Genomic DNA, 12,586 nt, shown 5'->3' with positions numbered 1-12,586 from the left:
TGTTGCAATGTTTTCCACTTGCAGGATTGGTGACACTGCAGGAAACAAAAACTGTCTTTTGTTATTGCACTGGTGTATGTCTTTATTCTGATTATTTGCAATGTGTAATGTAGAATAAAAAGCAACTGCAGGAACGAAAGTATTAATACAGTTAAGTTGAACCTCTTTTTTGGTACATAGCAGAGGCAACTTGTGCAGTTTTTAAATCCTTTAGCGTTGCTTTCACTTTTCAGACCACTAGCTATTCAAATATTTTAGAACATTACTTATATATCTATATATAGATATGGGTACATAAAAATAAATCTCTCCATGATATACAAAAGTGAAAATACATGCCCATCATTGCACTAAGAGAGTACATTCTAGTTACTTTTGCAAGGAAAGCATTGTCCAAGTGTGAAGATTTTAATGATTAAAGGATTAAAAGAGTTAAACGTCTTGGTGATTTTTGTTTTGCTTCCTTCTTGGTTTTGTTGTGTTTTTTTTTTTTTTTTTTCCCTTTAGTGTTTCCAAGACTTTGGTTTCCTCTTGGCAGAGTTTGGTGTACATTTGTTTGCAGAAGGAACCACAGTGCACAGGAGAAGCTTTTGACACGCAAGTGAGTGCGTGGATGAGCTAAGATTCTCTGCTGAGTTAGATAAGGGAAAATTGCAGAGATCTTATTTGCAACAGACACAGCCCTGCAGATGCACAAATAGAAAGAGTCTCTCCACTGAGTTCGTAGCTTTGGTCGATCACTGCACACAGCATACCCAGATTTAATGCTGCTGGTTTGGAAAATTAACATTTTTAGAGTTTAAGGAATTCTTTCCCTTTTGCCACCAGACCGAGGGAAGCACTTTGAGTGTACTCTCTTCTTTACAGGCATTATCTGCAAGAGGAGCAGTTTTGCCAATCATTTGTTCAGAGACTTTCAGAATGAGTTGACCAGCTTGCAAGACTTCCTTTCCTAATAGCAGCTGTCATGGACACATGATACAGGATGTATTGCTCATAAATTTCTAAGGAAGAAACGTAACTTTTTTTTTAATAAGCTGTTGAAGATTTTTCTAGTTGTCAGGATTGGTTTCTCATGTGCTACATACCATTGTGAATTTTAAACAAAACATTGTATATCAGTTTGATTTGACAATTCTGTAGGCTTCTCTGTATTTTAAATACTGTCAACCTTTTAGTTTTTCATGCCCAGTCAGACTCTTGCAGTCCTTGAGCCCAAGTGGGTTCATAGTCAGTCTGTTTGTGTCATTGTTTTACAAACAATATTGCTTTGTTCTGTAAGTGAAAATAGAATTTCCAGATAATTGACGCAGGACCTTAAGGAAAAATAAAGTGCAGTCAGAACAAACTGAGACATAGTAACAGTGCAGTAGAGATAATTTAATCTCTGCCTCACAAATGCATTTCTCTTAATTCTTGTATGATAGTATCCATGAATATCAGAGGTTTTTAGTAACATTAAGTCATAGAATTATGTGGGTTGCAAGGGATCTTAAAGATCGTCTTGTTCCAACCCCCCTGCCCTGAAGAGCAGGGATACCACGCACTAGATGAGGCTGGTCAGGGTCCCATCCAGCCTGGCCTAGAACACTTCCAGGAATGGGGCATCCATAGCTTCTCTGGGCAATTTGTGCCGGTGCCTCACTATGCTGAGTAAAGAATTTGTTCCTGACATCTAACCTAAATCTCCCCATAAGAAGTCAGGAGAGACTAATTATTAGAAGACTTTCCCTAAAGTAAACTGACTCTGCATTGTAGAAACTTCCATATGTTAAAGCAACTCCTATTGCTCCTGGAAGACCCTTTGTTCCTCACTTGTCACTGGTCTAATGGCCTACATGTGCCTAGCTGGCTTAGTCCAGAGTTTGACTTCCTCTCAAATTAGGGATAAGGGCCCTACTCTGTTTTGCTTACTGTGCTGATATGGGCATGTCCCAGATCTTGTCAGCACCTTCACTGAGATACTGTGAGCTCCAGTGTGAAATTAGTGAGTGAATGCTTGGTATGGTACTTGCTGGGAACTCTGCTGCCAGTCTTTTGGATTTACGTAAATTAAAGAAGTGGTATTTCACTGCAGCTGTTTTTCTGTCATTTAAAGATGATATGTGAAGTTTAAGTCTTGATATGGCAAATTTTTAGAGGTTTCTCAAAACCTTAATTGTGGATTTGGGAATTCTGTTTTTGGAATAATGGCCTCTGCAGCTATCAATAGTCCATTGTAAGCATAAAGAAATGAGATGTAATTAACTAAATGATCAAGTGATTTTCACTCTGGAAAGGATTTACTAGTAGTAGGAGCAACTCCAGTAACCCTTTTAATAAATGTTCTTTATGCTTTAAGAAACACATTCACATATGTGTCTCTTAGAACAAAGCAGGATAGAAAGTAAGATACCTTCCTGCAAAAATATCTGAAAGATGAGACTTACTTCCATAACATGTGAATTGCCATACTGGTGCCCTTCTTTGAAGGAGAAAAGTCATAATGAAGTAAAATTTACATGAGCGTATGTTTAGCTTTACGTGGTTCAGTTTGATTTAAGTAAATTAACTAAGAGGCTTTGATGACTTTTTTTGCATCCTGTATGTCATATTGTAACAAATCATTGTAAATATTTAATAGGTATCTGTATATCTGAATTTGTGTTAAAAGCTTGAGAAATCTTCTGATACAAATTTGTTAACTTTCTTTTGTAGAATTAACTTTTCAGTTTAATACAAATACCATCAACCCTTTATTTCACCTTTTATTAGAAATCAAAGTTAGAAGATATAAAAAATGCCAGACAAATTAAGTTGAAGTCTCTTAAACGCTACATGGAAAATGTTGGTATTCTTGATCTTATATTATGAAGGGAAGTATACTGAAGGAATCATAAAGGTATTCTGCTAATTGTTGCAGTTAAGCATTTCACCAGCACAGTATGCATTTGCCTAACACAATATGCTGCATCATGTTACCATTAAAGGATTTTATTTTTCATCTTAGTGCATACAAAGGTTCTGCCAGAACCTTTGTTGTTTCAACATAATTTCCATCTGTCTTCTTCCAAGTTGCAAAGTGTTGGTTCTGTTTGTACTTAATCATCTGTAATAAAACCAAATAACAGTCCTAACATGCCCTGACATCATGTGCATTGACATGACTATGGTGAGATGTTTTTAATGGGACAGAGTATTGCAGGAGCACATAGATGTCAAAATTTTGACTTGTGAAAGATGTTAAACTTTTCCAGGCTGCTCATCACTCTTTTAACTCAGCAATGCCAGATGTATACTTGAACCTAAGGCATGTGAAAAGCGAGTAGGGGTATATTCTTTTAGAAATCCTCAGGAAAATGTGTTTGTATTTTTCCGCCTGTTTTAAAAACTGTTGTGGAATGAGCTGACATTTAAAGAATGGCCATTGTAATGAGGTACTTGTTTGCCATTTCAAAATCCTGTGCATTGGTATTTCATTTAGTAGCTTCAGCTTTTGCATATTTTTATTTTACATTTTATTCCACTATGTCTATAGGTCTTAGATCATGGATTAAATGAAAAGGAAAATTTGTTTTTGATGCCTCTTTTAGGTGATTATAGATACTTCTATGTTAAGGACATCACAGCTTAGAAATTTTAGGGTGCTGTGTGATTAACAGGAGATGCTCATTGGAAGAGGGAAGCAGAAATTATCTGTGATGGTGGTTGAAATTCAAGCTCTGAAGGTGTTTTTTACAGCACTTTTTAAGCTGGATCAGTGCATTTTAGAAAGCAGCTAGAGAGTATAGATGTTGGGAATTGAAGATGTCAGAAAGGAAGCTATTAAGAGTCAGTTTTAAACAAGAAGTAGCTTTCAGTATGCTAACAGAGTAGGCACTTGGTTAAATCATTGGAGGAGCAAATGCCTAAGATGAAGAGAGTTTGTTTGGAACAGAAGTCTAGATTTGCCATTTAAACACCAATTACATGAGGGAATATTTAAGGTATTTTAGTGAGGATGTAGTTACATCTATGTTTATGGTGGGTTTTCTCCTTTCCTACCCTGATGTTTAAGCCTGCCTTTGTTTTGCAAACACGTGTGAAGCTGTTTGTCATGATGGCAAAGTGATTTTTTTGCCCCTGTACACCAGATTGAATGTGTAATGGAAGAGCAGGCAGCATGCTGAGCTTGTGCCTCTGATGTGTTTGGAGCATGAGGGAGCTAATCTCCCCCAGCAGCTGTTTATGCAGGTAGGTGTTTGTCACTCTTTTCTTGCAAAATTAACAGGGTTATTCTCAGCTGCACTTAGGGCATTTCCAAAGTGTTTTGAAATCGATGAGAACAGCAAAGATTGTGCCATGGAGAGCCATATTAGAAGATACTCATCGCCCCACTCATCTCTTGAGTTGAAATCTTCTCCTTTCAAAGATTATTCTCGTTCCCTTTCCATCTCCCTCCGTTATATGGTCAGCAATAGCATTTACTTAAAGGAGCATGGTCAAAAAAAACTATTGAAGGAATTTAGCTGGATGCTCATTAGGTTTCCCTAGCAAATAGTTCAGGCAGGGTAGCAGAAGGAACAGATAACAGCTTAATACTGAGCTTTAGGTGAGTTGCAACTGTAAATGTCATTTATACATCTTCAGGTGACAAGGTGGGTTTGTGCTGTGGCAACTGGTGTTTTGTGGTAAGTCTGTGGCACGAGCAGAATGCAAAGCACGGCTGGAATTCGGATTTGTGGTAGGGCTTTGGGCATGGTGGGAAGCCAGAAATACGGTTTTTCTGTAGTCAGTAAGTGCTTTTGAGGAAATGTTGAGAACAGTGATGAAATTAAAAGTTTGAGAATTTATACTCTCTGGTTTTTCTGTTTGCTTGTTGTTGCCCATATTAGTTTCTTCTTTGTGTTGACAGAGTTCATACTGGTCAGTGAAAGTAATGCAAAATCTGCAATATATGTTGCTACAAAATCAGGTTCTTATTGTAACCATGGTTTGTATGTCTCAGCTCATTTCAAGTAGTTGGATTTCAGAGCTTCAGTTTGCACACAGCATATCCCCTTCATGTGGACTCGTTACTGGAATAATATGGCATTGTGTTCTCTGGCTTCACAGAATCAAGTATTTTTTACTTCTTTTTGTCAGCAGAAACATGCAGATACTGTTTTGGGTTGGGCAACATGAGAACTGGCCTGTGCTCCAGATTGCGCTAGTAAAGCTTTTATGGTTTTGTACAGTTCTGATCATTATTAGCATTGTAACATTTGTCTTCATTTTTTCCTCTAATAAATCATATACTGAATTTTTTCACTTAAGCAAAGTCATCTTTGAGCGTCACTAGAATGTCAGTCCAAAATTACTATATAAGGAAGAGCTTGATTTTTAAAACTAGTTTTATGCATTTAAATATAAGGAGCATAATTGATGATTGTCTGAAATATCTGGCAACTTTTCTTTTCAAAAATCCTGTCAAATTTTCCTTAGAAGAGCAGTCTGCTATTTTAGAGAGACTGCATATCAGATCCCATTATGCAGAGAGAGCTATGGGATGTACTGGTCTCTTTTTTTACAGCACGGGAGAGTCTTTGTTTATTTAAAAAGAAAAAAAGTAAAACTGGTTCATCACCAGAACTGCTATTTCTTGATTTTGTACATCTGTTGGAACTGGCAGAAATGCTGTAATACACATTCTTTCCTCTCCAGAGAAAGGGAGGAGGGGAAGGCTTGTAGTCATAGACTTGGCTGTGTTACTGTGTTTACTTCCTACCTTTTTGTATTTGATTCTTAAATACAAACAAAAACAACCCCTCCCCCCCCCCATCCAAAAAAACAACAGACATTTTGCCTGAAATGAATGCTTTGCTTGCTGTTCACCTTGTTCTCAAACTCTCCTAAGTTAGGAGGTTGGCTCTTTCCACTGCCCTGCTAGTATCTGTGTGAACATACCAATGTTAGTAATTATCAAATAATAAAAATGCTTTTAAGGTTATTCTTGCACTTCTGAACATATAAATTTAATTGTCAGCAATGGACTGTATCTGTAGTATGTTTCAGACATGGTCTATCCGTTGTCTATCTATGATATAACACAATACCAAGATCTTGAGAGTAGAATGTCTTCTTCTGTCAAAATTATGGACCAGTTCTTTTCAGTTTCACCTTTTTTTTTTTTTTTTTTTTTTTTTTTTTTTTTTTTTTTTTTAGTTCATTTAATGAGAAACAGTGGCTGCAAAATAATTAAATTTGTTTTGGGAACAGGAGCAGGTAAAGCATGCAAGATAGATTTTATGACTAAAAATGTTCCCCTAGGAGGGAAGGAAGAATATTTTATGTTCTTGAAGTATTTAGACTCTTTATTTGAGACTTTGAGAGTAAGCTAAGATGATTTTTTTTTAATATGTTCACAGTGGTAAGATTTTCCTTTATTAGAAAAAAAAGAGGAAAGAAGAAAGCAGTAATAATTCACCATTTGAAAAACAGAATATGGTGGCTTTTAAATTCTGAAAAAAACCTCTAGGGGCTCAAAGTGTAAGACCTCTTTTTATCAAAACCAGGAGATGTACAGTTTTTTTGGTTAGGGTTTTTGTGGGGGGTTGGGATTAATTTTTCCTTTTTTCTCTTGTCTTTAATTTTTACACTTGAGGAAGGTAGTGTTCTTGTGGAGCACTGCCATATACTGGGTGATGGTCTAAACAGGATAGTGTTGTCTTGGCTACCTGCTGGTACATGCTGCCCAGTGGTGGTGCGAAGAGGGCCCAGCAGTGGGTCTGCTGCAAGCATTGCTCTGGTGAGATGGACAGCCTGTGGGCTATTTCTGTGTTTCCTCTTTGGAGAGGGATTCCTGTTTCCGCTGCTGGTCAGCCGTCCGCTGAAACTTCCCTAGGCTTGACCCAAGCAGTTCAGTAATCCCATTCCGGAGACTACAGCACGTGTTTGGATTTGTGCCCGTCTCTAATGGTTGTGCAGACTGCTTAGCTCTTAGAAACAGAGGCATTAATCTCTACATTCCTTTGTTTCTACCTTTGGACTTAGTTTTAGTATCCAGTTTCTGATTTTATCTTTTGGTGAGGTCATAGAAACCCATTCACACCTCTCTGGGGGATCAGTTGGGAAACACTGAGGAAAGAAAGGATGCTGGCAGTAATTTTGCATGCAGCTTTGCAACGCTGGTGTCACATAAGAAATGCCTTCTCATTCTTCTGTTATAGATGCAGTTCACCAAAAGTTAAAAATATTCCCTTGTAGCTTCCAAGAAGTGGGAATAGTTGCATGTTTGGGTAGAACGTAGTGGTTTTGGTTGGAGATAATTTGCTGCTTTTTCCTCAGAGGAAAATATGAAGAGTTCTTTCTCTCTTCTCACTGTGCAATCGGTTAAGCAGCAGAGAATGGAAAGAAATCCTTGATGTCATCTTGTACGTAGGTAATAACTGAAGCTTGATATGTGATGGGAATCTGGTTTGGGGACTTTTTTTTTCTTCTTTTTTTGTTTTCTTACAGAAATGCATCTGATAAAAAATTCAAATGTTGTCACCTTAACTGTAGTCTTTGCTGTGCCCTTCAACTTCTATATAATCAAGCAGTGTTGGCTGTCACTTATTCTGCAGCTCTGCTGCCTGAAATATTCAGATGCCTTATGCTATAAATATGCATACATCTCTGAAAACCTTCAGATTTTGAGAATATCTTCAGTTGTTTAGCCACAGTGATTTAATTTCTGCTGTCAGTCTAAATGGTTCAAAAAACACTGAGAAATCTTTCATTTAATTAACTGTATTGGATTTATTCTTGACCTTATCGCATGTGCAGAAAATGAAAGGCAGAGAAAACAGAAAAGTCTCTAATGCTGTAAGCCTGTTGCTAAGCTTTATAGAAGAACTTGCAAATTTACTTAGTTGTCGCCTTGAGTTCTGGTAATTTCTACACATTCATCAGCACATGCACACTATTTCCCTTGGGGGAGCAGGGGAGTGCAGATGCCATTCTCTGCACTGATTAAGTGTAACAAAGATAGTCCTTGACCAGAAGGAAATTTCAGGCTTGTTAAGATAAGAAGGATGTGAAGGCTAGAAAAAGCTGACAGAAAGTGGTATTGGGTCAGATGGTGAGGAAAAGATGGTAGTAATAGGAATAACAGGTCACTAGAGTGCTGTGACCTTTCAGAGCCAATAGTGATAGTTGTGATTCTAATCCTGCTTTTTTTTTCATCTCTCCTCCTAATGCAGGGAGTTCTTCTGAAGAATTTGCTGGAAGCAAATATATGTGAATTTTCTGCATGAAGACTCTCAAACTGGATTACATAATAATATGCCTGTATCCTCTGCCTCTATTTGATCTTTAAAAATGATTAGGATTGTATATGAAATTTAACCTCTTTCTGATGAGTGACCTAGACATGAGTTTACATCGGCAAATGGGCTCTGATCGGGACCTGCAGTCTTCTGCTTCCTCTGTGAGCTTGCCATCAGTTAAAAAGGCACCAAAGAAAAGAAGAATTTCATTGGGCTCGCTTTTTCGGAGAAAAAAAGACACGAAACGCAAGTCTAGGGATTTAAATGGAGGTGTTGATGGAATTGCAAGTATTGAAAGTATTCATTCAGAAATGTGTACAGACAAGAACTCTGTTTTCTCCACATGTACCTCGTCTGATAACGGAACAACCTCTAGCAGCAAACCAAGTGGAGACTTCATGGAATGCCCCTTGTGCCTTTTGCGGCACTCCAAGGACAGGTTCCCAGAGATAATGACTTGTCACCATAGATCTTGTGTGGATTGCTTGCGTCAGTATCTCCGGATAGAAATCTCTGAGAGCAGAGTTAATATTAGCTGCCCAGAATGCTCAGAACGTTTTAATCCTCATGATATTCGTTTGATATTAAATGATGACATCTTGATGGAAAAATATGAAGAGTTTATGCTTAGGCGGTGGCTGGTTGCGGATCCTGATTGTAGGTGGTGCCCAGCTCCAGATTGTGGGTATGTATTTTTCCTATATTTGCAAAAAAGAGACAGTGTAAATACATAATTTTCATAGCATTATGATTTTTAAAAAGTTACTTGCTTTAGCGTTGTTACACTCGTTACAGTTGTAGGAGTAGGTAGCAGGCAGAATTCTCTTTAGTTAAAAAAAAGACAAGAAATCAAAACAAATGAAAATGAAAACAACAATAAGAACTACCCCAAGCCACATCCACCTCCCAAAATAAAATGCTTTCTCAAGTAGGTTCTTCTTTTTTTTCTGCCCAAAGGGAATTTCAGCAATGTCAAGCAACTTTTATTGGTAGATACCTGCCATTTATTTACAGCAAGCAAAAGAAATTTAGATGTTGCACTGCCAAGGCAATGGTACAAAGCTCAAACTAAAGACAATTGAAAATTTGGTGACTAACTTAATTTGTTAAAACATAGTGGGTAATTTGACTTTTTAACTGTGAAAAATGATTTAAGCTTTTATTTGGATTAAAAGGCCTCTCCTGCTTCAGATATCTTCCATCTTGTGGCTGGTTGAGACAGTACTTGTTGCCTGTCAGCAGGATTCTGATGTAGGATAATCAGCTTGTTCCTGCTTATTATGTGGGGAACGTAATGTTTTAACTTTGCTTTAATACTTTAAACAGTTCTAAAAGCGTGCTGAATTCTAAGTAGGCTGAACACCACTGAGCAGCAGCTCATCATGCTTTTGTGCTGCTGGTGTGTCATTCTTCAGCAAGCTGCTTTCTTAGAGATTGTTTGTGTTATAATACTGCTTAAAGATTGTAGGCATGGCTGCAGTCCAGATGTGCAGTGCACACTAAAAACTCAGAGGCTGACAGCTCTGTTTCAAAGCCTCACAGACGAGCAATAAGTAGAGTGAAGAAAAGGAAGAATGTTGCAGGAAAACAAGCAAGATAGAACTTACTGGTAGGTAGATTAAACAACTCCAATATTAATAACCAGATGCTTAATGTTTAGGACTTATTTCAAATACAGTTTTGCTTTCATACTTTGAAAGAAACAGAATTTGCTAATGTCAAAAGCAGGGACTGGAAAGGTTTAATATCCAGTCCAAAGTGGATGGCATTGCTCTGGCATAGTTTGACAACAGAAGGAAAATAACTTGAGGGACGTTTTGGTTGCATGAGCTTGTAACAAAGTCATATGGACAAAGCCAGTACAGTTTACTCTTAATATTTTGGTACTGCAAAAGAAAACAACCACTAGAAGGTATTATGTGATAGGCAGAAGTATGCTTTGCCCTGAGTTTTTGTGTTAAAAACAGTTATTCAAGCTGAGGAGAAGTGTTTAAGACTTGTCAAACTGTTTTCTATTAAACCATGTTTCAGTGTTTCAGATACATTTTTAGTACTAATTAAGTAGACTAAGGCAGATTTGTTTAACCTGTTTTGGTTTTTATGCTTCAGTTTTCTTACCTGTTTAAAAAAGAAAAATCCTAAGTATCTTTTAGTGGCCAGAAACTGTGGTGATAATTGCTATGGTTTCACCATTATAAAAATAAAAAGTGGGTCTTCAGAGCAAAGTTAAAGTTCGATGCAGTCATGTGGGAACACAGCAATGCCTTGGTGTGCAGCAAGTATTTCAGTCATTTCTCCAGAACTGCTTGTTGCATGCTCCATACTCTGGAGGGCAGTCCTGTGGAAAATACAGTATATTGCAAGGCAGATAAACTCTGCCAATGTCTCTGTGAAGGGAACAAACTTGCACTGCATGGGCAACCTTACGTTGCACTTTTGATACCGTTATTTTTCCTAATATACTTAAAGTGGCAGGGAAACGCTTCACAGTGATAGATGAATTCTGCTTTTAATGCACAGATAGTGCCTCCTCACTGAATGCTCATTACTAGTTTAAAGTGGAATAAAGTTGTCTACTTGGGTACTTCTCAGGAGGGTCACTGATTCTGGTTGTCTTGCTAAACAAACAAGAGCTCTTGCAATCATGTTTTGTCTTTTTCCCATCCTTCTCCTGATTGTTTTGAAACCTTCAGAACCCTTAGATAGCAGGCATTGAGAATTCAGCAAAAGTTAATCTAAGTAATTTAGGGGAAAGAGACTTCTTGAACTGCAGAAAGACCATCAGTAGTGCCTCCAGCAAGAGTAGTACCTGTGTAGGAATCCTCCAGTTAAATTTTTAAATTTGGCTTTCAGGCAGCCACCACAGCACTGTCTGACAAGTCTGTATGTGCCCAATTGAGGGAAGGCACACAGAGGGAGGTAGGAAGAAGTGGGAGTGGTGTGGAAAGTAGCAATGGGGATTTGATATTGTGGTGGAGCTTAGCAGAAAGATGAGGAAAGAAACTGTACAGGTGTGAGGTTTAGGGAAGCAAACACTACTCAGACTTCCATAGAAGAGCCTTTGCTAACAAATGCTGTTCAGAGGTGATGCATGACATACAGTACACACAACTTCAGATCAGCAGGCATTTACTCTAATAATTATATGGTGCAACAGTAGTCACAGTTTCTAATTGTTTTGGCAGCTAATCCAGTTGTACAATATGCAATTAAAGCTGAGGGTTTTTTTTTTTCTTTTTCTGAGCAGTTTTTGAAATGCAGTACTGACTGAATGCATTAGGGCTATGACCTTTTAGCATGGATCAAATATTTCATGAAGGAGCTGGATGGAATGCATTTACTAAATTTGCAATTAACCCCAAAGTAGGAGAGGTACAATAACTTCATAGGGTAGCATAATTTCCTGAAGTTGACTTTAAGTTTAGAAACAAGTACTGTAATAAATAGGAAATTGGTGTGAAATGGAGCATTATGGTAGGAAGAAATTACTGCACAAATAGGTAAAAAATGGATAGTGCACAACAGTGCTTCAGCTTTTCTCAACATTGATCAAACACCCTTTGTAGTATTGTTTCAGGATTCAGGCATCACGCTAAGTCAAAAATCTAGACCAGATAAAGAGCAAATAATTATAAAAACTTTGATCCCTGAAATGAAAAAATGGAGGGAAACTAGATCAGTCTGTTAAAATACTGGATTTTGTTTTTGTTTTTTTACATCATTGGTCTCCTAGGTTCTAAGGAAACAACAATTACTAGTTGAGAAGTAAAAAATTATTTTTCCTCCTGTTTCAACTCTGTTTGGGTAAAAACAAGTCCTAGGTACAGCAAAACATGAACCAAACAGATCTTGAAACAAAGTTATCTGCAGTGCCAAGTGTCACAGTGGAGAATTTCTTATCCTCCCAACAGCAGAACTGCAGATCAGTTTGGAGGAGAACCTCTGGTGCAGCAGCTCTGCCCTGGATGGGCTGCCTGAGCTGAGGGGTCTCCTGCACTAGAGCATCCCAGTGACAGAACGGTGCATGCCACTGGCACCACTGACTTTCTGACCCTGGGCTGCTTCATCTGCAGCTTCTGTTGCAAGCTCAAATGCATCCCGATTGTGGTTGTTACCTGAAACACTGCCTGAAACACTGCACAGGTCTGGGCCAGCAGTGGCTTGATAAGGAGATGCTGTCACATAGGTTATCTTTCCCTGGGGAAGGAGCACTGATGGGAAACCTCATGAACCTTCTCCTAGACCAATATCTTTACATTCTGTTTTTCATACCAGTTCTCCAGTGTAATTTTAACAAGCATTACTGAATCAATATTCCAAATGTGTTCTGTCTTTTCTTC

At 37.9% G+C, this 12,586-nt stretch overlaps 1 protein-coding gene across 2 annotated transcripts in view; it reads left to right on the top strand.

The window, feature by feature from the left end:
- Window positions 1-12,586, top strand: part of RNF19A (ring finger protein 19A, RBR E3 ubiquitin protein ligase) — a 58,557-nt gene that overhangs the window by 29,176 nt on the left and 16,795 nt on the right. Inside the window, exons 1-2 of one of the 2 annotated variants that reach the window (XM_058832565.1) lie at window positions 7,329-7,378; window positions 8,181-8,931. In XM_058832565.1, coding sequence (XP_058688548.1) covers window positions 8,315-8,931 — 617 coding nt within the window. In that variant the 5' untranslated portion in view covers window positions 7,329-7,378; window positions 8,181-8,314. Of the gene's footprint in view, window positions 1-7,328; window positions 7,379-8,180; window positions 8,932-12,586 lie in introns of those variants that run through there. The other variant, XM_058832564.1, reaches the window with a different exon arrangement.

Source organism: Poecile atricapillus, chromosome 2 (genome assembly GCF_030490865.1).
Source record: "Poecile atricapillus isolate bPoeAtr1 chromosome 2, bPoeAtr1.hap1, whole genome shotgun sequence".
Classification (NCBI taxonomy): Eukaryota; Metazoa; Chordata; class Aves; order Passeriformes; family Paridae; genus Poecile; species Poecile atricapillus.
Note: the sequence above shows the minus strand (reverse complement) of the source record. Positions and strands in the feature narration are given on the sequence as shown.